At 38.2% G+C, this 26,142-nt stretch overlaps 1 protein-coding gene across 1 annotated transcript in view; it reads left to right on the top strand.

Annotated features, from left to right (window-relative positions):
• The window catches only part of TPR (translocated promoter region, nuclear basket protein), a 59,751-nt gene that overhangs the window by 5,750 nt on the left and 27,859 nt on the right, over positions 1-26,142 (top strand). The window contains exons 5-24 of the mRNA XM_007436930.4: positions 1,563-1,666; positions 2,523-2,687; positions 3,297-3,389; positions 4,197-4,277; positions 7,274-7,361; positions 8,023-8,163; positions 9,113-9,204; positions 10,438-10,635; positions 12,196-12,303; positions 13,525-13,748; positions 14,418-14,581; positions 15,848-15,987; positions 16,092-16,240; positions 18,178-18,340; positions 19,398-19,532; positions 19,729-19,869; positions 21,132-21,300; positions 21,673-21,839; positions 23,616-23,768; positions 25,912-26,028. Coding sequence (XP_007436992.1) covers positions 1,563-1,666; positions 2,523-2,687; positions 3,297-3,389; positions 4,197-4,277; positions 7,274-7,361; positions 8,023-8,163; positions 9,113-9,204; positions 10,438-10,635; positions 12,196-12,303; positions 13,525-13,748; positions 14,418-14,581; positions 15,848-15,987; positions 16,092-16,240; positions 18,178-18,340; positions 19,398-19,532; positions 19,729-19,869; positions 21,132-21,300; positions 21,673-21,839; positions 23,616-23,768; positions 25,912-26,028 — 2,792 coding nt within the window. The remainder of the gene's footprint in view (positions 1-1,562; positions 1,667-2,522; positions 2,688-3,296; positions 3,390-4,196; positions 4,278-7,273; positions 7,362-8,022; positions 8,164-9,112; positions 9,205-10,437; positions 10,636-12,195; positions 12,304-13,524; positions 13,749-14,417; positions 14,582-15,847; positions 15,988-16,091; positions 16,241-18,177; positions 18,341-19,397; positions 19,533-19,728; positions 19,870-21,131; positions 21,301-21,672; positions 21,840-23,615; positions 23,769-25,911; positions 26,029-26,142) is intronic.

Below are 26,142 nucleotides of genomic sequence, written 5' to 3'. Positions count from 1 at the left end.
TTGTGAATTCCTCAGGGAGGTGCCAGTCTCACCCTCTTATCTCCCCCTCACGCCTCAGGAGATGAAAGAAAATGTTTTTCTCCCTGAGTCTGGCCTTCATAATTCCATTCCATCACAGCTGGGCACCAGAGTGCAGATGGCAGGGGCCTCAGAGTGCAGGGTGTCAAGGGCGACTGCAACTGGGCTTGGGAGGCCGCAGCTTTGTGCTGTGCTGCTGGGCTGGGGCTGGGCTGGGGCTGGGCTTTGCATTGGGCTGCAGCTTGGGCTGCTTCTTGCAGCCCCAGAGCCGTAGCACACCAAGAAGCCCAGACCCAGCCCAGCCCAGCCCAGCAGTGCAGCACAAAGGGGCTTCTTGGCATGAATGGCCAGGCTGGGCATGCCTCATCAGGAACTGGAGCAAGAAGACAGCGAAGGTCAGCTGGGACGGCGGAGTGCAAGGCAGCAGGGGTCTTGGAGTGCAGGTTGGTGAGGGTGACTGCAGCTGGGACTGAGCTGGGGCAGCTGTGGCTTCCTGGAGCGGCTGCAGCTTTGTGCTGCACTGCTAGGCTGGGGCTGGGCTGGGCTTCACGCTGCAAAGGGCTTCACGCTGTGCTCTGGCTCAGGGCTTCTTGAAGCCTCAGAGCCACAGTGGGCCAAGAAGCCCCTAAGCCACAGTATGGCAAGCAGCCCCAGAGCATGTGGTTCTGGAGCTGCTTGCCGCCCCACAAGGCAGGATGCAGAATGGACAAAAGGACAGAGATGGGGGAGAGATAGGTGGGTGGGAGAAGTTGGATGCAGTCCCTAACCTTACTAAGGCTCGGGGCTGGGAGGGACCAAGCCTGGAATGGCTTGGATTGGGGTGGGTCCTTGGCTAATGACCAGTGGAATTAGCTTAACAACGGCAATGATTGCCATTGCTAAGCAATGCGGTCATGCAATGTCACACTTTATGGCCGCACCGCTTAGTGACAGAAATTCCAGTCATAAGTCAAAGCCTACCTTATTGTCACCCAGACTTCTCTGATAATAGCCTGAGAGTATAGGATAGGTGGTACAAAACTCCAAGGAGTCATTTTTACCCCTTCACACAGAAATGCTGGCTTACACAAATGGGTGCTTTTTTCTGCCCAATTCTCATTTCTGTCAGAAAAGAAGTAACATGTCTAGGATTGAAGCGGCATACAAATTCTGTAAATAAATACATTGGAGTAAATCTTCAAAGTGAAATGTTTTGGAGAGCTGCCCTCCCTCTTTGTTATACAGTTAGTTGCTTGCTGATTCTCTTGAAGGAGACACTCAAGAAGTCGTTCTGATTGTTGAGAATGAGCAGAATATGGGAAAGCGGACAAGGGAGATTTTAGATTATGCTTCAGTTGTTAAATTCCAGCATCGTCAGATGCGTCATATACATCTAATGTTGTGAGAATTGAAAGGAGGACAGTAAAAATCTGAAATGTCACAAAAGGTTTATAAACATAAACTGGATCAAGCTCAGTTCAGAAGTTGATTTTAACATCTGTTGTCTTAACTCACACTGGGCATTTTAACATCTTCTTGAAACTTTTTTTTTTTTTTTTTTGCAGAGGATGTTAAACGTCTGAATGAGAAACTTACAGCAACAAACACTGCAAAGGTAGAGCTTCAGTTAAAACTGGATGAGCTTCAGACCTCAGCCCTTTCTGTAAAAGTGAGTATTAGGGAGTTTGTTAGTGAGATATCCTTTGTTCAGTTGTATGCAGGAGATAATCAGAGATCTTCTTTCTATCTTATTTCAGTTATTCATTTTTAAAAGTTGTACATATCTCTAAGGGTCATATAACTGTTTTCTCACAAATGAGGCACTTTATGATCTAGACCTGAGGAATCAAGTGTTTTTATGACATTTGACCCATTTTTTAAACCTTAATGACAGTGATGTGATGTCACCAACAGGCATTGGTCTGAAATTTTGGGGCCTGCATTTTTGCTTCATGCCTTTTGTTTTGATTTTTTTTAAATTAAAGTAGGCGCATTAACATTTTCAATAGCTTAAATTCCTGCTTTGCTTATCCTTTCACTATCTTCCATGTCCCACTCAGTGCAGAATTATGCCACTGAATCTCAGTAACTTGTTCTTGGAGAACAAAAGATGCAGAAAAGGGGTGGGAACGTATGCAATTAGCATGTAGTAGACAGGTTTTTAAAAAATTGGAATAAATAATAGCAAGATTGTGTTGGGGTGGTTTATTTTAGTGACATACATACATGCATTCACATGAAACACAAAGAATTATTTGACCATGGTTTACTGAATTAGCTAAGCGGCAAACACATGACAGTTTGTGTGAACCAAGCCACTGAATGCATTTTACACCCTTCTGAGTAAAACCTACACAATCTTATTAGGAAACTGCATAGGCTTGATTGATATGAATTGCCCCAAATCTATCTTGATAGGACTTCTGTTCTATACTGTAGTATGTCTTTGAGCTATTCTTTCCTTTAGCTTTTTTTTTTAAGTGTGAAATAAATACATTTCATATATTTTAAAATTATATTTGTAGCATCGTGAGCAGAGGTGGGAACAAGAAAAGGAATTATTACAGAATCAGAACACTTGGCTGAATACTGAACTGAAGGCAAAAACAGATGAGCTTCTGGTCCTTGCTCGAGAAAAAGGAAGTGAAATCTTGGAGCTCAAATGTGGCTTGGAGAACAAGAAAGAGGAGGTAGAGGAATTCAGTTTCTTTTTAAACATAATTTAATCTGCCTATCCAATTGAGAATGTTATGAACTGGAAAATTCATACTGCACATATTTTGGGCTCTAATATTTGAATAAGTATAATTCGCAGAAAGAAAATCTTGACTGATAGAATCAAGAGAGAGGCAAATACTTCACACTATATATAGTTACATTATCGGGCTTTTCACCCTGAAAAAGCATGGGAAGCATAAGTGCGGCACCTCTTTGAAGCAAGAAAGCCTGGGGGGGGGGGGGGGGACTCTATTGCTTTAAGGAATTGACTCCTTAAAGCAGCTGTGTCTCCTTTAAACAACCCCATCATTTTTCAGACCTGAGAAAAAATAGTGCCGCACCCTTGTATCCTGAAAGATCTCATCCAGATCATTTCCCAAGTATGCACAGCCATATTACTGTGGCAAACTGTGATGGCTCCTTTTAAGGTGGTTTTATAGTAGCAAAGCTAATCAAAGTCATAACTAGAAACTTGGAAACATTTCTTGTACATTAATTGAATGTAATGTTCTAGCCTTGCAACTTAGAAAATCGAGAAATATAAGGATGGTTATTCATATTTATCTTGCATCACTCCTTAGGTTTCCAGACTGGAAGAACAAGTCACTGGACTAAAGCAATCTAATGACAATCTACAAAAACACGTGGAAGATCTTTTGGAAAAATTGAAAGAGGTAAATATAATTGTCATTGCTTGACTTTCTTTTTTTGGCAACATTAAACCAGGTTTTGAGATAGCTTTGCTTTCATTCATATTTTTCCTACAAAGGGTCTTTTAAAGCTCACTGCTTTTTTTCCCAAGGAAGGATGTGTATAGTCTTGGTGAAGTGCTTTTAGTAGCTTCCTGTATTTCACATATACAGGTAGTCCTTGCTTACTGACTGTTCATTCAATGATGGTTTGAAGTTACAATGGTGCTGAAAAAGGGGATTTATGACCAGTCCGAAGGTTACAGCAGCCCGTAGTCATGTGATTGCCATTTGCGACCTTCATGGCTGGCTTCCGACAAGCAGAGTCAATGGGGAAGGCAGGAGAAAGTCACAAGTTGCAGGCATGCAACATCATGCTTAACTACTTGTGGTGATTCACTTAATGACCACAGCTGGAACTGATGTAAGTTGGTGCAGTCACATGACATTTCACTTGATGACCGCATTGCTTAGCAATGGAGTCGTCAGTCCCAGTTGTGGTCAGTAAGTAAGGACTATCTATATTTTGAAAAATGCAGTGGAGTTTATGGCATATTTAGATCACGTCTATCTAAATACTATGGCATTTGGACAATACATGGAAGCAACAGTTGGTGGGAATTCAGTGTTGAAAACTAACTCATGTTACTAATGTTAAGGACTTTATCCTTTGTACCATTTTAAAGTATTTCTTCAGGATTTTGTAACATATTGAATTGTTTTAGAAATGTAAGAATGTATTGGTTGTTGAGAACTTTAGAGGGTAACTAAATATGTATGTTAATTTTTCAGGCAAAAGAACAACAAGCTAGTATGGAAGAGAGATTCCACAATGAACTAAACGCCCATATCAAGTTATCTAATTTATACAAGGTATGATTTCACTATTTGTTCAAGATTTCATCTTCTGTACTTAGAAAGAGGATAGCCCTTTGAGGAGACATGGTGTCCATTTGGATCAACAGTGGTAACAAATTGCACCCCTCTGTGCATTTGCCACTAGGTTGCTGAGAGCTCAGTGGTCTCCCTGTTTCCCTGCTGCTGTCCACCCTCCCTGTCCAAAAGAGAAAAAAACAGGGGCTGGTCAGTAACTGCTAGTTGGGGGAATCCCAATGCCAGTTGGTCACACTGGAAAAAAACAGTGCTTTAAGTGGTATGCTTGTCACTGCAATAAAACAGTTGATAGTGCCCCTAGGAATGGGAGCATTTTTCCTAGCTTGCATTCTGCAGAGAAGTCATAAGTCCTCAGATTTTAAGATGGCATTGCACAATGGCTGGTGTGGGTCTTCTGGGCTGTGTGGCCGTGTTCTGGAAGTTTTGTTTCCTAACGTTTCACCAGCATCTGTGACCGGCATCTTCAGAGAGCAGGAGCACAGACAGGAGCAGTTCTCTCTGTGCCCAGGATGATGTGACCCTGTTGTGGGTATTTACAGAGATCTGAGGGGGGATTGGGGGTGTGGTGGGGGGTTCGGGGGGGGTTGGGTTAATGAGTAGCTGCTTGTTTTGGTGTCAGAATATGTGTGTATCTTCCTGGGGATTAGGCAGGGTTTTTTCTTCTATTGAGTTGTTAATGAGTGGCTGCTGGGGGTGATTATTATGTTCATTGTGTGAACTGCTCACACGTCCTGGTGGTTGAGCTGAGTTCGTTGACCTTTTGCAGGCTGTATTTTTCCCCCCACCACACACCCCCAATCCCCCCCCCTCAGATCTCTATAAATACCCACAACAGGGTCACATCATCCTGGGCACAGAGAGAACTGCTCCTGTCTGTGCTCCTGCTCTCTGAAGATGCCGGTCACAGATGCTGACGAAACATTAGGAAACAAAACTTCCAGAACACGGCCACACAGCCCGGAAGACCCACACCAGCCATTGTATTCCGGCCGTGAAAGCCTTCGACAATACATGGCATTGCACAGCCTGTTGGCCAGTGCAGGAAAGAAGGTGGCACCTTGGTAGTGTTTGCTGGTGTACCTCAGGTAGTTTTGGACTGGTCTTGCTTATAAATAGTATAAATAGCCACTTATTAATGAATTCATATAAGTGGATATTATAATTATATGTAATAATAATTATTAAAAACTTATGCCATGCAGCCTTGAAGGCTAAGGCATTAACAGCTTAATCTTCAAGTTTACCTAAAACTAAATTCTGCTGAGATTTATTTCCAGGTAAATGGGCATAGGATTACAGCTAGGCTATAGATGTTCATTTAAATTTTTACATAATTACTGGCTGAATTCAGACATTGCATTAAACCTTGGTATGTTAACCATTATTTATTGAGTAAGCCTTGAGTTATTTACATGTCAAGCCATAAATTGTGATATTTAAATCACAAGAGCTGGATCCACAAAACATGCTCAGCTAAAGGACAGATCAGGTTATAGTTAGTGTGGTGTGTGAATTCTGCCAATATGATGCATTCTGCATGGAAGAAAAATTATTCCCAGTTCCAGTCATGCTCCAGGTGACGGAATTTGACAGCTTTTCGGCTTGAAGGTGACAGAGACTGCCTTAAGGAGGCTTAAGGGGAGTGGAAGGAAAGGAGTTAAATCTGTGTGAAATATCTAGTGTTGCTAATGTATTTTTCTCTTCCATGAGAATTCCCCCTCTTTTTCCTTTACTAAATTAAATTAACTGTAATTAACATGATAAATATCATGTTTTTAATCATAATTTGAAACCATGTTTTAAGCCATCGTGGAAATCTTGAAAATAAGTATATGTTAGCTCCATAATTTATAAAGAACCTTAATGAGTCCCCCATTGGGGGGAGATGAGCAGGGGAAAAATTAAATAAATAAATAAGAAGTGCTAATACTAACTATGGTTAGCTGGATGAGCTTTACAGTGGCTATGTTTATACTTAATGCTAAGCCTGTTTTTAATTATAGTTGTTGAATAAACTGTAATGGTCTAATTCATATAATACACACTCAGCTGAAGGCAAACAAATATTGCTTATCAAATGTTTGAATCCAGTGTTAGTTGCAGCAGGATTTATTCTTTTAGGTTTAACTACTGTACAGTGTTTATTTTTTGAGGTTCTTTATAAATTATGGAGCTAACATATACTAATTTTCAAGATTTGCAAGATGGCTTAAAACATGGTTTCAAATTATGATTAAAAAATAATCACACATCAGTATTGATGGTTGTATAGATGTAAGATTAACCTTGGATAATGCTGAAATGGGGAGGGAATTTAGAAGAGAGTGTCTGAGCTTACAAGGTATTGCTCTTTCCTACATTCAAGAAAGTGAGAAACCTTAGGGTAAGCATTGAATCTGATCGTGACTGCAATCACTTTGTCATATTGATAGTCTGTGGGACAGTGAGACTCACACTTTGAGTCTTTTGGAATACAGTTCCTAATAGGAAATGAAAAACATATCACAGAATTAAAGGCAACTATCTTGTTTAGGTAAAATGTTCTGGGCTGAAACATTGTGGCTTGAACTGTCTCGTCTTCATGCAATAAATTGCCAAAGGCCCCCTTTTATAGTGTGTAGTTACTAGCATGACCTTGTGTAATTCATGCAAAATGTAATAACGGCAAGTATGTTCAGTCGCACTACTAATTACCAGATCCCAAATCATAGAGAACACTTCCATGTAATCTGCTTTCAGAGGAACTTGAAGAAACACATGCCTTATTTATTTATTTCTTTAACATATTGAGCAGACAGGCATAGGCTTCTTTTTAATCTGGGGTTATGATTTTTACATTGTACAAATTCCATTTCATGTTCCCAGCAATATCTTACAGGTTTCAGCCTGTGTCCACTTCCAACCTTTAAGGAACTGCACATTTCTCTTAATACGTGTTACTATTTCCTGGTTCAGTTACAATATGTTGCATTTAGAGTGCTGCAGATGACTTGGAAGCAAAGAGTAATGAGTTGACTCAAGCAGTGGAGGAGCTGCACAAACTTCTCAAAGAGGCTGGTGAAGGTAAGGATTATATCACTGAAGAATTTAGAATTTTGACTGAGGCTTTATCACTTCTCTCTGCTGCTTTCTGTAATCCTGCCAATTAACATTTGTAGGAAATCAAGCCTAGGCCCCAAGCTACTTTAAGCATGCCAAAGAAGGGTGGTATGAAATAAGTCACTTTTTATATCTTGCCAAAATATGGCTTGTCAGAATGGCTGTTAGTATCTAAAATGACAATAAAGCAGCATTTTAAAAATCAGTACAGCTTAAAGTTCCAAAAACGTTTTCCGGAAACATAAAACCTACAGACATAAAAAAAGCAAAAATGTAGCCACAAACAGCTTAAAATAACTTTTCCATTAAAAAATGCTAGCTATTTTATCTGTTAACCTTACTCTATATGTATTTTGTTTGTGGCTTGCTCACTTGCAAAAGATACTGGCTATTTTCATTGGGAAGAGGGAAGATGCTATTTGAGAAATGTGAGTCTACATTTGTTCATATTTTTCTTCATCTCTAATAATTATGTGAAGTGGATTACTAAAGAGGCTGTTTTAATCACTGGCCAGATGTGGTAGAAGTATCTGTCATATTGTCATGAGTACCATGACTTTCCATAGGACATGCTTGTAACTCTTCTTAAACACTTGTTGCCAATGTGTTTTTCTGCCATTCTCAGCTAACAAAGAAACACGAGATTGTCTGGCTGAGATGGAGCAAGCAAAGGCTGCTGTTGAAAAGGAACTGAAGGAAAAGATTAGCAAGTTGGAGAAAGAGTTGGACAACGCAAATGATCTGGTTTCAGCTACCAAGCGAAAAGGTCTGGTAACTTCTAGGGAACAGACAGTTTAAAATTTGGGCCACTTAGCATTACCATTAGCTGATTTCATTGTAGTACCTACAATTGTAGCATTAAAAATGAAGTAGCCAAAAATGCTTTGAAAACGAATTACTTTCCCATGTGTGAATTTTGTAATTTCTGTCTTCTCAAAAATCATGCGCTTTCTCTAACAGGGACTTTTGTGAGCAATGTTCATGACCATTTTAGTTTTTAATGCATAAACTAAGAATTTCAAGTTGTAATTTGCAAGAATTAGATTAATCAAAACAGTGCAGGTTAGCCTGACCTCTAAGTATCTGGTAGGGCTATGCAGAGATCTGGATTAAAGGGGAAGAGATGATTTGGAGTGCACATGGACACGCACATAACTCCATAAATCAAATGCAACATGCTGCGAATCACCCTTTCTCTTTGAATCAAGATTGCTGAATAGTTTTAATACCTGAAGTCCTGTCAGTTTCCTAAATGTCTTCATAGTTTAACATAGTATAGTGAGGCCCTTAGCTTTCTGGGCACTGGTGTTCTTCTTTCTGACTTCTACTGTGTAGCCGGGAGGACTTCAAAATTAATTTGAAAAGTTAATATAGTTTGTTATATCATGTTGCCCAACATGATTAAGCATCTAGTTAATGTTAATCATGGGTAATCTCAAAGCACATTTTGACATGCAACTTCTCAAATTTTCTTAAATTAATCCTTATTAAAACTAACCACCATTTTGGAGCTAATATATGAATAGATCTGAAATCTTTCTGGTGGCACATTGGGTAGAAAAGGGATCAGGCTTATTCTGTTCAGCTTGGTGTTTTTTGGGATATCTGAGCACAGTTAGTATGGTAAAAATATGTGAGAGGAAGATTGCTTAATTAAACTGCTTATTACATTAATAATCACCTTTTAAAAATGCTGTGACCTTAATCTTTTCTAGGGGCCATCCTTTCAGAGGATGAGCTGGCAGCTATGTCTCCTACAGCTGCTGCTGTTGCGAAAGTGGTCAAGCCTGGCATGAAATTAACTGAGGTAGGAATTAACTCAATAATACTGTATTGCTTACAAGTTCATATATTTGGTGGTAGCAACATTCATAAGAACAGAGTTTAAACTGAGATGATACCAATAAAAGAGAATATATGTAGCTCAGAGTTGAACTGTGAGCTACATATGTGGAGTCCTTGGTGCTCTCTTAACTTAACGTCATCAGTACTAGTGAGTGTGGTGTTTTCTCCCTGTTTCTATACAGTAGCTTGCCCTGCAAGTGTTGATGGGGGTGTGGTTTTCTCCTTGGTAGTTCCTTGATTAGGGTTTTCTGCTTGATAGTTTGTCTGGTGTTAATCCCTGCTTATCTGGGTGTTGGCTGGTGAAGAGAATGTGTTCTGGTCTTTTTATTTCCTTCTTAGCTTTTTTTATTGTCTCTTTTGAATGATGTATAAATGTGGTTTATCTTTATGTGTCTATTGATGGCTGATTTGTCTGAGTGCCAAGCTTCCAGAAATTCCCTAATGTTTTTGGATTTAGCTTGGTCTAGGATGCTCACAGTTTCCCAGCTGAAACTATGGTTGAGTCTGTCCATGTGCTGTGAGATTAAGGAGTTTTCATTGTGTCTTCTGACTGCTAGTTGATGTTCATGGATGTGCTCTGCTGGTCTTCTGCCTGTCTGTCCTAGATAGTGGCTGTTACAGTCCTTACACTGTATGTTGTAGATGACTCCTGTTTTTTCTTCTTGGGCTGCTGGGTCTTTTGGTTTCCTTAAGATGTTTTGGAGGGCTTTAGTTGGTTTGTGTGCTACAGTGATGCCATGTGGTTGTAATTGACTGTTGGTTGTTTCTGAGATGTTTCTGATGTATGGCAGTGTAATCCAGTGTAAAACTGAGATTATTTTTCAATATCAACAAGGAGTATTTGGGATTATCCTGATATGATATCACTGGCCGTAATCCATATAGGAAAAGGAAGAAAAATATGTAAATGTAGTTTGTACAATGTGTTTCTTACTCAGTTTTAAAATTGGATTGTAGTAATTTACAAAAGTATTTTAATTTTCCTTTTTGGACAAATTCTTTGCTACGGTTTTAAATTCCTTCTCTCTGTGCATAGGCTGCTAGAAAGGCTTATTTCATGTAAAATAAAGAAGTCCGGATTGTTTATATGGGACAGTTAAGCCCCTCAAACATGTTACTGTGTGATAAATTGAAAAGTTCTTTTTTGATTAAAAAGTTGGACAGGATTATTGTCTGTTTTGATCTGTCAACACAGCTTTACAATGCATACATAGAAGCTCAGGATCAGCTGCTGCTGGAAAAATTAGAGAATAAGAGGATCAATAAATATTTGGATGAAATAGTGCAGGAAGTGGAAGCGAAAGCACCCATTCTCAAGCGTCAGCGGGAAGAATATGAACGCTCACAAAAAGCTGTTGCCAGTCTTTCTGCTAAACTTGAGCAAGCTATGAAGGTCAGTATAAAACCTAAGGGAAGTTCAGATGCAAAATAAAACCATCTTCACAAATATGCTGTAGAATGCTATACTGTTTCTAAGCAGTAAAATATTCTTCATTTGCAACTCACCAACTTCAGATTTGAGACCAAAATTTAATGGATGACTTACAGTATACATCAATCTAATAAGAAAACAGATGTTTGCCACTTGACCTGAGCTTTGTGATAAACAGAATGTTGTAATGCAGCTTTGACTGGATGGTAACACTTCAGACTTCATGTAGAGGTTTCAGATTTAAAAGCTTCATAAATAAGAATATATATATGTGCATACAGCCACATATGCTAACGTTGTTCCTGATAAACTCACTTTTTGAGTCATGTGCATTTATCTCAACAAGCAGTGGAACTTATGGTATTACCACCTGTCAAGTTTTGCTCCGTGTGATTTCAGGGATTGTATGGTTCAGTGCTTTATATTGTTTGAGGACTCCTCAACATTCTTCTGTAATTAGTTTGTCATGAATATGGTGACAATTTGGGACAGAGGATCAGACTATGACCTAAATTATTTCTTCCTGGTCCAGCTCTTTCTATTGTTTTTTTTTTCCCCTTTCATGCCGATTATGTAAACATTGACCTATGGTGATGAGTAATGTAATTATAGGTTAGACAGAACATATTCCTATTTCAGTCTTCCCAAGCTCTGAGGCCTTTTGAGATCTTCTTTAGGTTCCTACATCCTTGGTGTCTATAGTCACCTCCGCAACTTGGAGAGCCACCTTGTCTGATGCTCTATAACTGTAAAGGGCTTTCTTTATGTATGCTGCTTCTCTCCTGGCATCCCACAAGCAATTTACAATATATTGTCTCAATCATAGATTGCTAGTCTATTTGAATCAGTCCATAGATTTTATTACTTGAGTTAAGGTGATGTTATTGTTTTACTGTTAGCTACTTTGAGATGATTTGGGTGAACGCTGGTATAATGTGGTAAATAAAAAAGTAACGCTCATGTATTGTAAAGAATACAGTTAAGGAGTTACTGTATATTTGTCATACTGTACTGATTATTAACAATTTGGTTGAATGAGATGACATTATGAAGATAGATACCCATTTGCTCTATAAACTATACAGCAGTGTGAAGAACTTACTTCTTTATGTATTTGAACAACCATTTTCACCAGGAGCCTTGATTGGAGAACAGTGTAGAAATTTAAGTTGCTTCTGCTAGTCTGTAGTATAGCATTTATAGTATATGTTTAATTTCTGTCTCTCTCTCTCTCTCTCTCTCTCTCAAAGTTGGGTAAACTGACCGCCATAAATGTATTTATTTATCTATTTATTTATTTTTCGAATTTAGACACCGCCCATCTCACAGGGACTATTCATTGTATAGTCTGGTACAAACATACAGTATACGTTAAGACCACGTGAATGATCATGAGTGATGAATAATAATATAAATTATTCCCTTTTCTTCTTTTTCTTTATTTCATTTTTTGCAAATACTACGATTTTCAAAAGCATCGATCAGTTTTCAGTTTTCATCATGCTTGATTTTGGGTTACAGGAAATTCAGCGCTTACAAGAAGAGGCTGATAAAGCCAACAAGCATGCTTCTGTGTTTGAAAGAGAGAACCAGAGGTTTGAAATCCAAGTCAAAGATCTGTCGCAGCAGGTTAGTTCTTAGATCATTTCTCGTTTGAAGCATTTGACGTGGAAATAAGAGGCAAGAGCCCTTGCTTCAACCAGGATTGCCAGCAAATTGTCCTGATGGAAGTATCATCTGTGCTTGCACATGGATATTCAAGATATTACGGCAGTGTTGTCCAAACTTGGCCACTTTAAGATGAGTGGACTTCAACTGGCTGGCTGGGGAATTCTGGGAGTTGAAGTCCACTCATCTTAAAGTGGCCAAGTTTGGACAACACTGTATTACGGGGAGGACTTACTAAGAACTCGGTGTGTACACAGTGGCATTTGCCCATTGCCCTTCTGAATGGTTTTGCAGAGCCTTAGGAATTAATTCCAAGTATGCAGAATTAAGACTATTTTCTTAATGTCATGTTTAGATAATATTCTCAGTCATAGCCTCATCTTTATTTTTTTAAAATATATATAAACCGTTTTATCCCACATTCAACTACATACCTACAAATAAATGTATTTTGTACTATGAAACTAGAATATCTGTAAACCTCTCACATAGTCGTAAATGTGAATTGTTGAGCTCTTTAGTACAAGTGTGAAGACTTTGTATGTGGCTTTAGTCTCTTTTCTCCCCAGCAGATGCCTTGTTAAGCTAGACTTCCTATATTCCACAGGAGGAAAGTGAAACACATAGATGATCACCTTGACTGAGCCAACATGCCAATGAAATAGAGTTCATCTTATACTTAATAAAAGAGGGTCAGAAAAGAGAAAGTGGATATGGAAAGACTTGAGCAAAGCAAAGAATAGGGGATCCTTGTCCTTTTGGTCTAAAATTGGGTTCCTATCCTGAAGGGAAAATAACTGAAAATGGTCAGATGTTTGGTTATTTTAATTCAAGGGTGGATAGTCTGTGGGCCATATATACCTCCTAAGCCTCCCATTAACCTTCAGCACCTTGAAATCCCATTACCAAATTTTGATAGCAAAACGGCTGAATGTCGGCAATGTGATTTTTGACCAGTTTTGGGATATTTTTAAGGATGGATGTGGAAACCACCAAAAATGAAAAGAAAGTAATTCGAATTTAGTTATACTAACTGAATGTTCCTGAAGCTTGAATAAAATCTGGAAATGGATTTGTGTGATAATAGATGATACCTTGCAAATTTGGAAGAATGAAGAATATGTATTTATTTAATGGAAGCTAGAATTCTATAGCCTGAATAATCTGTTTTTCTTTTTGAAGATAAGGGTGCTGTTGATGGAACTTGAAGAAGCCCGAGGTAATCATGTCATCCGTGATGAAGTGAGTTCTGCAGACATCAGCAGCTCTTCTGAAGTAATAAGTCAGCACCTGGTCTCCTACAGAAACATCGAGGAACTTCAGCAGCAAAATCAACGCCTCTTAGTAGCTCTTCGAGAGCTGGGGGATGCTAAGGAAAAAGAAGAACAAGAAGCCACTTCTCTTAAGTATGTTCCCCCTTTGGCAATGAATTTGGAACCTGGGAGTTAAGGTCTAGAATCAGGGTTCTGTTCATACTGACATTGGTATTCAAGTAAAAAAATAATGTTATAAGAATTGTCCAAAATAGTAATGGTAAAATTTGGAATACATGGGAGTAATTCAGTTTTCAGGATATCTTCCATTCAGTGTGGAAAAGGAAACTTCATGGTACATCTGATGTTTTGTTTTCACTAACTTCTATACTTTTTTTTCTTTATCTTTTTTTTGCCGGGGGGCCGATCTTGGCTGCTTTGTCAGATCAAGCTTCAGATGCATACTCACTGTTTCCTTCTTGTCTAGTAGCTGCACTTTTAGTCAAATTTGAAAAACCTACACTTTTAGTCAAATTTGAAAAACTCAGAAAGCTAGCATGAAGAAATATAGGCAGAAATAAAAGAATACTTGTGTTTGTTAAACATTTTCTTAAGTTATGTACTTTTCAGAAACTTTGTTCTGCCCATTTTGTAAGCGAAAATCACAGTATACTAGAGGAGGTAGTTCAGACCTCCACTTTGGATTCAAAACTCTACTAGTGCATTTTATTTCTTATTTTTTTTAATTATCATTATTCCTCCTTTTTGGCTCCATAACTTTCATATTTTAACATAAGTAACGTTGTTTTCTTGCCATGATAGGATTTCTGAGCTCCAGAATCAACTTGGAGAAGCTATTACTGAGCTAGAAAAGCTGCGTGAGTCACGCCACCATCAAATGCAGCTTGTAGATTCCATAGTTCGTCAGCGTGACATGTATCGGATTTTGCTGGCACAGACTACTGGAGTTGCCATTCCATTGCAAGGTCAGAATTGGGCAGGGTTGCAGACATTTCTTTACTGATTTTTATAAGAACTGCAACATTGCTTCTGAAAAAATCCTGTCCAGCTTTTTCATCATTAAAAGCATTCCCATCGTAGGTTGCACCGTGGTTACCCTTGCACTGAGAAATAGACTCGTTTTTTTCATTTGCTTTCATTCTTTTATTATAAAATGGCAATGCTGACTGAGAATTCTGGGAATTATAGTGCAAAAGAGAGTGAAGAGAAGCTGATCTAACATTTTAGGATTATTTTATTGCTGTTTCCTTGTTTCTATGATATTAGTTTTATGATGGAATTTTTTACATGTTTGCATGAAAACAGGAAAGAGGGAAAACAGACTTTGGCCTTTAATTTTAAGCAAACAACAGGCATATTTTATTTTGTGTTATGTCCTGTAATATTTGTTCACTGTTATAATTTAAGTTATTATACATCTAGCTGTGTGCTAGAATCTAACTGATCTTGGAAAACTAAGCAGGGTCTGACATGATTAGCACGTAGATGTGAGATCACCAGGAAATAACAAGGCTGCAAGCTAGACTGAAAGGTCAAATTCCAGAGGAAAGCAAAGGCAAACCATTTCTGGGTTTCTGCCGAGACAATTACATGGCCATGTCTATGAAGTCACCAGAAGTCAAGCTGGACTCTAGGAAGCATTTCCTTTTTATTCTGTTGCATGTTGTCATGGTGATAATTTAATCAAACTATAGAACAGGTTGACCTTGGTGTTTCTAGCTCTGAATGCCAGAGCCAGTGAATATATCACTACAGGAAACATTTACATAGAGGTGAACAAGACCACCAAAGATTGCTACCAAATGAATTTGAAATGTGACAGAAGGGAAAAACTAGGAAACACATGAATAGAGAATAACATTAATTGTATTTGATTCTCAATAAATTTAGATATAAATGAAATGAATTGAAATTTATTTCTTGCCTTACCCACTGCTTTTTGGAATTGACCCCAACATGCTACTCATTATCACCTAAAATATCTTGCAAACTCTTGTTCTGGCTGATGCATGTGACTCTCAGCTAGCTAGCACACTCAAGTGGTTTGAGTGTTAAATTAAAACTAGGGAGCCTGGGTTCAGTTCCTCAGCCTATCATAAATCTCTTTAGATCACCTGGGGTCAGGATTTCACTCGTAGTCTAATTTCAGTGGGATGTTGTGAGGATAAGGGGGGCACTGAACCCCATAGAATCTCCCTGTATTCCAGATGTTCTTTTTCTGTGTAATTTAGCTCCAAGCATCTTGCCAGAGGAACTTTCTCTGACATCAACCCCTAAGCGCCTGTCAGGTTCCCTTCCAGCTTCAACTCCAGCTTCAGTCCCAGTGATCGAGTCAACAGAAGCAGCAGAAGCAAAGGCTGCCCTTAAACAGGTATGGTTGTGCCTCTCACACACTCACAAAATCAGATACGTTTCTCTTCTATTCAGCCTTTTGTTTACCTCTGTACATTTTTGTTTGTTCCATGCACTCCACAGCTGCAGGAATTTTTTGAGAATTATAAGAAAGAAAAGGCAGAGAATGACAAACTGCTGAATGAACAAAACGAGAAGCTTCAAGAACAGGTTACTGACTTGAAGTCGCAGAATACAAAGATTTCTACCCAACTTGAATTCGCCTCTAAGCGGTAAGCCAAAATAGGAATGCTCATTAAAAGAAATCCCTGGAGAATTGATTTGGCATGTGTTACTGCTAATAAGAAAATTCCAGTTTATCAATTTGCACAGTTTTGGGAAAAACATCTGATAATTGCATATTTGGTCAGCAAAGCATCATCTACGCTTTGGAACTGGGATGTGGTGGTTTTGTTTTTCCCCCCGCTCTCGTCTCTTTTTGGCACCTGTTGCTGATCATAGCTAGTTTCGAACTACTGTTTTCAACATGAGATTGTGTTTAACACATATGGATACACTGTGCATGAATGAAAGGCCCATACCCACAAGGGATAAAGATATTTTTTCTGTTCTCCCTCCCGGAGGGAACAATTTGTTCGTTTTGAGTGGAAGTGGGAAAAGCTGAAAGGTTCTCATTCATGAATGGAATGCATTTCTCTATAATTTCTGCCTCACCTTTTATTTTCAATAAAGAAGGATGGTTGAATTGAAATCACAAGGTGAGAAGAACATGCAATCTGCTATTTCCTAATTTTGCTTAAAAGATGTGGTAGTTCTATGTCTGCGCTAGTTAACAATCTTCTGTTCAGTTTCTGTGGTATCTCACAAAATTCCTTTTCCCCTTTGGAATTTCGTTAGAGTCTTATTGTAAAATATAGATATGATGGAAAAAGATAGCAGTGGATTTGTAAGTTTGGACCAAATAAATAAGAATTCCTTAGTTGTGCAGATTTTGATGCATTCCCTGAAATAACGAATTACTGCATTAATTTAAGGTGCATTTACTTACTACCTGTTGCATATTATCAATTGCATTTTTATGATTTTTGCCTTTGTACATTACCAAATTGACATAATTCTGTAATTCTGAAACAAGTCTGGGTTTTAAAAAATGTTGCCATCTGCTTAAAATGCAAATAAAGATAAAAAGAGAAAGTCCCCCTCAAGTTGAGCTTGACTCTTTGGGACTACCTAGACCAGTATTTCTCAACCTTAGCAACTTTAAGATATGTGGACTTCAACTTCCAGAATTCCCCAGCCAGCATGTTGAAGTTGAACATATTCAACTTGATATGTTGAGTTGAAGTCCACATATCTTAAAGTTGCCAACGTTGAGAAACACTGACCTGGACAGTGGACATATCCACACAGGTTTTTGGCAATAGCATGGGAAAGGATTGTCATTGCCTTTGTTAGCTGTTTTGTTTTATTTTCTTTCCCAGTCCTGGAATTTCCCGATGGTCTCCCAGACAGGTACAAACTATCCCGACTCTGCTTCAATTTTTAAGAGTACTCGCAGTCGGCCAGATGCCATCCATCTAGGCTAATACATAAATACTGGGGAGAATTTTATTTAATAATTTATTGTGTTACCTGCATCTGACTGAGTAGGTCACTTCTTAATTCAGAGTGACAAGCTATTTTAAATATTCTCAAAGACTAAAGTGACCCTTATTCAAAAATCCCTATATTTTAATGAAGCTGGGATAAAATACACGCATATATATGCATCATTCCCTCCACCCTCCTCAAAAAAAGAGTACCTCAGATTATCTGAATGAACCCAGAGCTTTTCCAGTGGTAGGAAATGGTGATTTATAGTTGCAGAGGAAAAAGAAGGAATGTGGGGGGGGGTATTTATTTTCATGTATAAATGCTTTATAAATAATTTAATTTTTATCATAATAAATAAAGCTGAATGACTGGCTTTAACGAGAATGGCTGAAATCATGAATAGAAAACATTCCCCATTATAACATTTTTAAATGTCATGAAAACAGTAGCCTTATTTCTGCGGTTCATATGGCTGCTAATGTAACCACTTCAGAATCTTGCAAAATTTCTCTTCCACTTGTATTTTAATAAGACTTTTTTGTTCTGATTTTCCTCTTTGCTTTTGTTACATCTATTTCAATGGAACAAAATCTTCCTTGTCTTCATCCTTGTGAAGTTATGAGATGTTGCAAGATAATGTAGAGGGATATCGGCGAGAGATCACATCACTGCATGAGAAAATTCAGAAGCTGTCAGCAACTACTCAAAAGCAAGAACAGATCATCAATACAATGACTCAAGAATTAAGAGGAGCCAATGAAAAATTAACTGTGGCAGAGGTGATTGCTACTGGCTATTTTTTTTTTTTTAGTACTGTTTATTTTGTAGTGGAAAGACTTCTAAGAAGCCTTTTTTAGCTTTATCTGTCCCAGCCTGGAATCCTCCAGAAATGTTTTACTTTGGCTATGCTAGTTGAAGATTCTAAGGATTGAAATACAATCTTTCTGTAGGGGACTAAATTGGATGAACCAATAGAAGAGAATATCTGTAGCTCAGGGTTGAACTGGTTAAACTGGCAGCTCTTGGTGCCCTCTGAGCTTGGTTGTTTGCTTGCAGATGTTTCATTACCCAACTAGGTAACATCATCAGTGCAAGATGGTGCTGTTCTCATTAGTAAATAGGACCCAGTATGATGGATAGATAGACATTTGATCCAAGAGGACCAGCTCAAAATCTCCTGTCAGCCATTAAAAGTCTCAGGATTATCTGAAAGATCAACTTGCACATTATTCTAACTATTTGTAATATTTTTTAAGTAATTTGTATGGTTGTATGTTTCTTTGAAACAGCTTGATGGTAAACAATATATAAAATCTTAAGAGTAATACATAAGCCAAATTGAATTTGGAATGAATATGAGATAAATATAGAAGTATAATAAAAGATAATAGGCATATGATGACCTTTCATTAAGCTAACATTCTTTGGAATACTGCCTTGTTTGTACAGTATGCTGATACATGCTGGATTGATCCTGCTTGGCTCTTTCTGATGTCTCTGTAAGTCTGACTTGGGAAAAAACAAGATAGATTCCTAAAGAAATCAGAGACAGTGTCAAGTGGAAAGAATATAACTTCATGTGATGCCCACACCCATCCAGTGACTAAACAAGATTTTGACATTCTAGAATCACAGTGTTATTTTCTTCTACAGAACTGCTTATATCTTCCTACCACATACCCCAAAAGATTAGGAAAAAACCGAGCAGAGCTAACCATGAGTTGCTTAATCTACTTTGACATGATCTACTCAGATGTTGAACAATTGTTTGAATTTAGATTTGAAATGCTACGTGGATTGAATTAATTAATGTCAAATGAAATATCTCTTTCCAAGGTGAGAGCAGAGAATTTGAAAAAAGAAAAAGATATCTTAAAAATGGCTGAAATTCGTTTGACTCAGCAAAAAGAATCTTTAATAGCAGAACACAGAGGACAAAATCTGCTCCTTACTAACCTGCAATCTATTCAGGTATGTTCAACTGTATTGCCTCACTTTTTTCTCTCTTTATTCTCCACAGTATTTATAGACATGGACAAAAATGTCCTAAAGCACCACTAAGTTCTACATGCTACAGATGTGTAATGCTGTTATTGATTATGCTTGGTAAATAAATAGAGCAAAATTTGGCAAAGATATTGCATAGCAAAATGTATTTTATTACTAGGTAATTTTGGAAAGGGGAGAGACAGAAACTCGACAGAGGCTCAATAATCAAATAGAGAAGTTGGAGCGAGAAATAGCCCAGATGAAGAAAAAACTGGAAAATGAGGTGGAACAAAGGCATACACTTTCCAAAAATCAAGATGTAAGTATTAGAAATAAAAGAAAATAGATGTTCATGTGACTTTCTAAGTAGTATTCATTTTTTAATAGGAAAGCATTTAGCCACTTCTAATTCAAAATATTATAAATTCCATATTTGGAAGGTTATCTTAATCTCTGGAGGAACAGTTTGGTATCTTAACAATATACAGAATGGTGAAACAGAATCCAAAAGGATTCTTGGGTTTGCTCATACTAATCTTTGCAGTTTGTTTTCTTCTCCTCATTATCGCTATTTGGATCTGGCTCAAGGAATGGAATATAAGTTTTTAAGAGAAGCTTTAATTCAGTGAATTTAATTTGATTCGATATTAAGTGAACATATTTAAAACATCTTCCCATCACTGTGGTGTATGGGATGGTTATAAGAAGACTTCATCTGGGCATGGGGCTTACTGCCAACTTTCAACCATTGTGTCATGGGATGGGGACCTCTTGCGGAGAAGATGAATGGGAGGAGTTTCTGTTTATAAAATAGAAAAGTTGTTTAAAGTTACTATATTTGCATTAGGAATTCACATCATTCTTTTTGGGGATGGAGGCAAAGTGGATCTCAGACGTGACTTTTTGAGTTTTGGCACAGGTAGTAGACATTTGGGTCACCCATGCCAGTAGAAGGCTTTTTTCCCTGCTTTCCCTTCGGTTCTGTTTTTCATCTGGCTTCATCGGATGTAGTCGGGATCATGCCAAGGCACATTATATACACTGTACTCGTAATGCATATTGCAGTCATCTTGCAAAAAGATTAATTGTCTCTGAGCTAGTCTATTTCTATTGAATTCTGGCCCTTCATATGCTGCTGTAGAAGTCATATGCCTTTCTACTGCCTTAAGAGAGCCAGGGATGTACAACAATGCTTTCTAGTTGCAGTTTTTCTTCTATGCCAGTGGGAGACAAGAGAATATTCTCCAGATATTTTGAATTATAAGTCTCGTAGTGCTTTTATACCAGAGGACTCTGTGTTTAGATTATTATAGGCTTCCATGTGGACAGGATGGGGATGGTTGATTTCAGCTGCTAAGTGAATCTTGGAACCTTTACAATTTTGGAGTAAGGAGTTTTTAATATTTATTTAGCAATGAAAGGAAGATGGTAAGTTTCAATGTTCTGTTTGAGTACATTTTTGAGAGAAAAAGCCAAAACAATGCTGCAGTCTTGATATTTAGGAAAACAGTGTGCTTTAAGCTGTTTTCTGGGTAAATTAAATGTGGTGCTTTGAAGTAAAGTACTCGTGTTCCTTCTCAGATTCACCTCCTGGATGCTAAAAGGCAGTGTGAGACTGAAGTGAGTCTTCATGCTAACACAAAAGAGCTGCTGAAGAATGCTCAAAAGGAGATTGCAGCACTAAAGCAGCAGCTCCACAATATGGAAGCTCAAATAGCTTCTCAGTCATTGCAGAGAGCTCCTGGCCAAGGTAAGGGGGAAAAGGGCATGTTTCCAGGTAGAACCTGCGCCCAACTTGGGTACACGAGGAGAGGGACCTTAGCATGATGAGTAGAATTCAATGTGCCAGCGATATTTTGAAGAAGCTGTTTATAAGGTGCTGTTTTGTGAGGTGCTGTTTCGTGAGGGTTTTTTTTAATACATATTCTAAACGGTGCAATTCAAATGTAACCTTCTTTGCTGATCGTAGTCTTCCTCCTTTTCTGTTAAAAAAAAACCTGTGAATAAATATTGACAGCAGTTAATTAGTTGAGAAAAGATGTTTGCACTCAAAATGCACTATAGATACACTATTCATTCAGTTAATAAATCCTGATTTAATATATTGCTTCTGACTTTTTAGGCCAACCTAGTATTGGTGAGGATGTGGATGATCTTGTAAGTCGACTGAGGCAATCTGATGACCAAGTTAATGATCTGAAGGAAAGGCTGAAGACTGCCACAAGTAATGTGGAGCAGTACCGAACTATGGTTGTGAGCCTTGAAGAATCCCTTAACAAAGAAAAGCAGGTAATATGTTTTTAATATTATCCCCTAATGGACAATGTGTCAAGTATGAAACTATGTTTCCATGATGAAATTCCACGTAAGGATTTTCTCATTGGAACCTGTAGCAAGAGAAAAGGATTCCTTTTAAGGGTCAGAGGAACACTTGTCACTTCAGCCTTGCTCCTGGTTGGCCACAGTGACCAGGAGATCTTTTGCCCGTTATATCTGATCTTAGACAAATTTGGGGATGAATGGCCGTGACCAGGGTTGGTTCAGTCCTTCTTAGATTATTCTGATATGCCCATAGAGGGATACCCCTTAGAAAGTATTTCTGAACAGCTTCAGAATGTTGTAGCCAGATTGCCATCTGATGAAAGCCTCCTGATCTTATCATCTGTATTTTGTTTCAGGGTCACTGAATGCCAGTTTTCTTTCAGATTAAATTCAGAATGTTAGTCTTTGTCCTTCTAAAGCTCTAAGCCAGAGATGGCTAATCTTTGGTGGACCAGAACTGCACTTAATTTGGGCGGGGGGGGGGGGATGGGTCAAGTCCCTCAGTGGTTTGGGTGATAATGTAAAATAGCTGGGAGGACATCATGCACATGGATTGGGCTGATATTTTTGGCTATTCCCCCCCCCCTTCATTTGGAAGATGCGTGGAGTTTCTTTGTTTAACAGATTAAGCCTACCTTAGCCTTGAACCATAGTTCACATGTATTTATCACCTCAAGATATCAGGTAGCAGCTATTCATTGGTCAGAAGGGCTTTGGAAATACAAAGCAAGCTTTTGAAGAACCTGGGTTGCCCACTTTTACTGTAAAAAAATTGATATATCAAGAACTCGTGTTTTGACACTTTTTTTCATCCACTTAACCCTGTGTCCTCTCTTATCTCCACTTGAAAATATGACAGATGAGGAATCAAGACAGTCAGTCTGATTTTAGAATGCGTTTTCCAAAAAGATTTGCATTTCTCTCTCACTACAGCAAAATATTGCCTTTTTAAGGCTCCGAACGAAATTAGTTGTTTTGCTCTAAACTTTTGACTGGTTAATTGTTCAGTTTGGTTCTTTCAATATTGTTTTTAAAATGTATTAAGCCACCTTGATAGCAGTTATCAGACAAGTAAGATGTGAATGTTTCATGCAAAAATTACTGTATGTCCCATAAACTGATTTATCTTCATTGGATGTAATCTATTGTAAGATTTATGTGCTCTCTGAATGCCTGTGGTAATATGCATTGTAGGAGGAGAGCCTATGGTGGCAAGAAATCAGGAGTCTGGTAGCACCTTTTCCAACTAACAAAAATTATGAAAAGGCATAAGCTTTCATGAGGTGCAGCTCACTTCATCAGATGCTGTAATATGCCTAACCTTTACATTCTGATTTCTATTTTTCCTTGAATGAATCAGATGAATCAGCTGTGTTTTGAAAACAATGACTGTGTTTTCAAAATGGGATGGGAGCAAATAGATAATGCTGCAATGGCATTGACTTTCCCCAGATGTATTACTTATATAGGTTTTTGTTTGTCTTTGGAACTGTAAAGCATGCCATTATTCCAGGAATGTCTTTCAGACTTGCTTTATACTTACAACAGATTCCTCAGGCTAAGAGAAGACTAGCTGTTAAGTCTTAACCCTAACCTTTTTTAAATAACAGAATTTGGACCTACAGAGTTGTCTTTAAGATATATCAATTACACTTTCCATGCTGAAGAAAAATGTAATACAATTGCATCTGCGCATGTCCTTTATACGCTTTGTTCTTGTATTGACCTCATCTTATTGTGTAGGTGACTGAGGAAGTTCGTGCCACTGTCGAAGCCCGCTTGAAAGAGTCCTCAGAGTATCATTCCCAGCTTGAGAAGAAGCTAATGGAGGCTGAGAAAGAAAAACAGGAACTTCAAGATGAGAAACGTAAAGCCATAGAAAACATGGAACAACAGGTATAACAGTATGATTCCTTTCTGCCTCAGACTTTCTTGTTATTGTATATAACCAAAGAAGAAGACTATTATAAGGACATATAAGGTCTTAAGTGTGCCTGTTTTGGATTATCATATGTTTATTTTCTTGTTGCAGCATTTTGGAATGCTTCTTGTTTCTTGTGGCTGCATCCTAGCAATCTGGCCCAGTCTTTTGGGCACACCAAATAAGTTCGCGTCCATGTTATTTCAGATGCCGAGGAGTTGGTCTGCTTTTATTTGTCATCTTGTACATCTTGTATTATGTTCTTCCAGAGAACCATAGTTGTTGAAGAACTGAAAATTAAGCACTTTGTTGCTCATTTTAAAATAATTAAGATAATACTTGAAATAATGAGGACTTTTTTTTTTATTTTTATTGTTTTCCATCCAAAACATTTTCTTTAGAAATCATGTTACAAGATGTAACTGATCTCCTTTCACTGATGGGAAACTCTAATCTAGGGACGTTTTCTGTCAGGAGAAAAGAGTGAGGGAGGTGAATTTTGGTACTTTTCCCTTCCTTTACAGGCAGTGCAGTTCCAGCTGGAAGATGTTGGAGGTTATGGAAAGTTACGGTGGGGAGAAGGGCTTATGCAAAATTGTTTCCCACGCTATTCCACTGATGGAAACCTCCTTGAGCTTCTCATCAGTAGTTGAATACCATTACTTGGATATAAATATGTTAACAGTTGGAATCAAAATTTCTGAATATAGGTTACCCAACTTGGAATTGCAGGGTTAAAATACTGGATCCATACATAGTTGTCATCTGATATGATTCATGCATATTATGTTCCCTTTCTGAAATTTTCTCTGTCCATCGCTCTGTCTCTGTTACTCTTGGCAGCACAATCTTTTGAGGGTTGAGGACCATGTATCTGGCTTACTGAGTATGTCTGGGATTGCCTATAGGTGGAAGAAGGGTTAAGTAGGCATGGTAAAAGAACACCCAAAATAAAAACAAAGTTTTTGAAAGCCAGTCACTGTTTCTTTCTCTCCTTTGCCTTCCAGATTATCCATAATTAAAACATGAAAAATAATTTTAATTTACTCATTAAAAATCGGTGGCAGCAGAGAAAGGCTGCACAAAAAGATTTAGGGAGCCAGATACTTTTTACCTGCAGTTGGTGTATCTGTACTTTTCAACTTATATTCAGTAGAAAAGAAAGATTGAATCAATGAATTGAATTCAGTTACTGTGTATTAAAGGTCTAAGGATTCATAGGATTACTTGTATTTCTATGTCTGATGGGAATATCCAGTATTGAATTTCACTTTCCTTGAGCCTGATCTTTCACAGATCAGAAATCTGGTATGAGACAGGCCAAATTGAAGGCATGCTGGGGATTAGAAAATGGTTGGTTGGGGATCTGGAAAAGCTTAAGTTTTGTGACCCTCTGTCTCACCCCAAAGCTATTTGGACAAGTTTTATAGGTCACCTGAATAAATCCCCTCCCATTGCAAGCTGCACAAGATCCATTTTTTAACCCCCCCCAAAGATGCTAGAGATATAAATGTCTCTTGACTCACTTCTACTTTAACAGTTTGCAGGCAGACAGAATCTTAAAAGTTCTTAGATTCCTCTATAACTGCATTAACAATAGTTATTTGGAAGCTGTCAGACCCAGCCCAAGAACAACAGTGAAACAGTCCAGTTGAGTAAAGTTCCTTTATTTGCTTTCACCTTATAGACAGAATCTTGCCAGACTAAAACTATACTACAGCAACTAGTGGATATACCCTGGGAGATTCTAGGGAGTGGCTGTCCTGAACCTCTTTTGCTTCCCACACTCCCCCTGCAGATTGTATTGTCTTTTGCCTCCTTTCCCCTCCTGGAATGCACCCCCTCCTTCCTGATAGCCTTGATCTGCCACATCACCCTCCTCTTTATAGACACATTCCATCACAGGAGCATCTTCAGGCAGAAATGTATTAAGGATATTTATTTGGGGAAGAGTTTCATTGTGTCAACTGCTACAGATACTTGACCTTAAATTAGCCAAATCCAGGATATTTTTATCATTGTTATTTTAAAAACCTGATAGTTCTTCACGTCTATACTGTTCTTTTAGATAAACGGTTTTGAAAAATGAAAGTTTGATTCTTGATGCTTCATTTGTAGCTTTCCGAGTTAAAGAAAAACCTCTCCAGTATGAAGTCTGAACTTCAGGAAGCTCTTCAGAGAGCAAACACAGCACTCGGCAATGAACAACAAGCTAAACGGGACTGTCAAGAGCAAGTATGGTTCTAAAACACCTGCAGACAGAAGCTGTTGAACTGTGTATTGATTAAGTTGGGAATATAGTGGGTTTTGCATGTCAGTAATTCTCATAAGTGTTCCGTTTTATTTATT

The sequence above is a fragment of the Python bivittatus genome, unplaced genomic scaffold (assembly GCF_059951505.1).
Source record: "Python bivittatus isolate LINGU-HERP-01145 unplaced genomic scaffold, Pbiv_v1 ctg000700_np1212, whole genome shotgun sequence".
Classification (NCBI taxonomy): domain Eukaryota; kingdom Metazoa; phylum Chordata; class Lepidosauria; order Squamata; family Pythonidae; genus Python; species Python bivittatus.
Note: the sequence above shows the minus strand (reverse complement) of the source record. Positions and strands in the feature narration are given on the sequence as shown.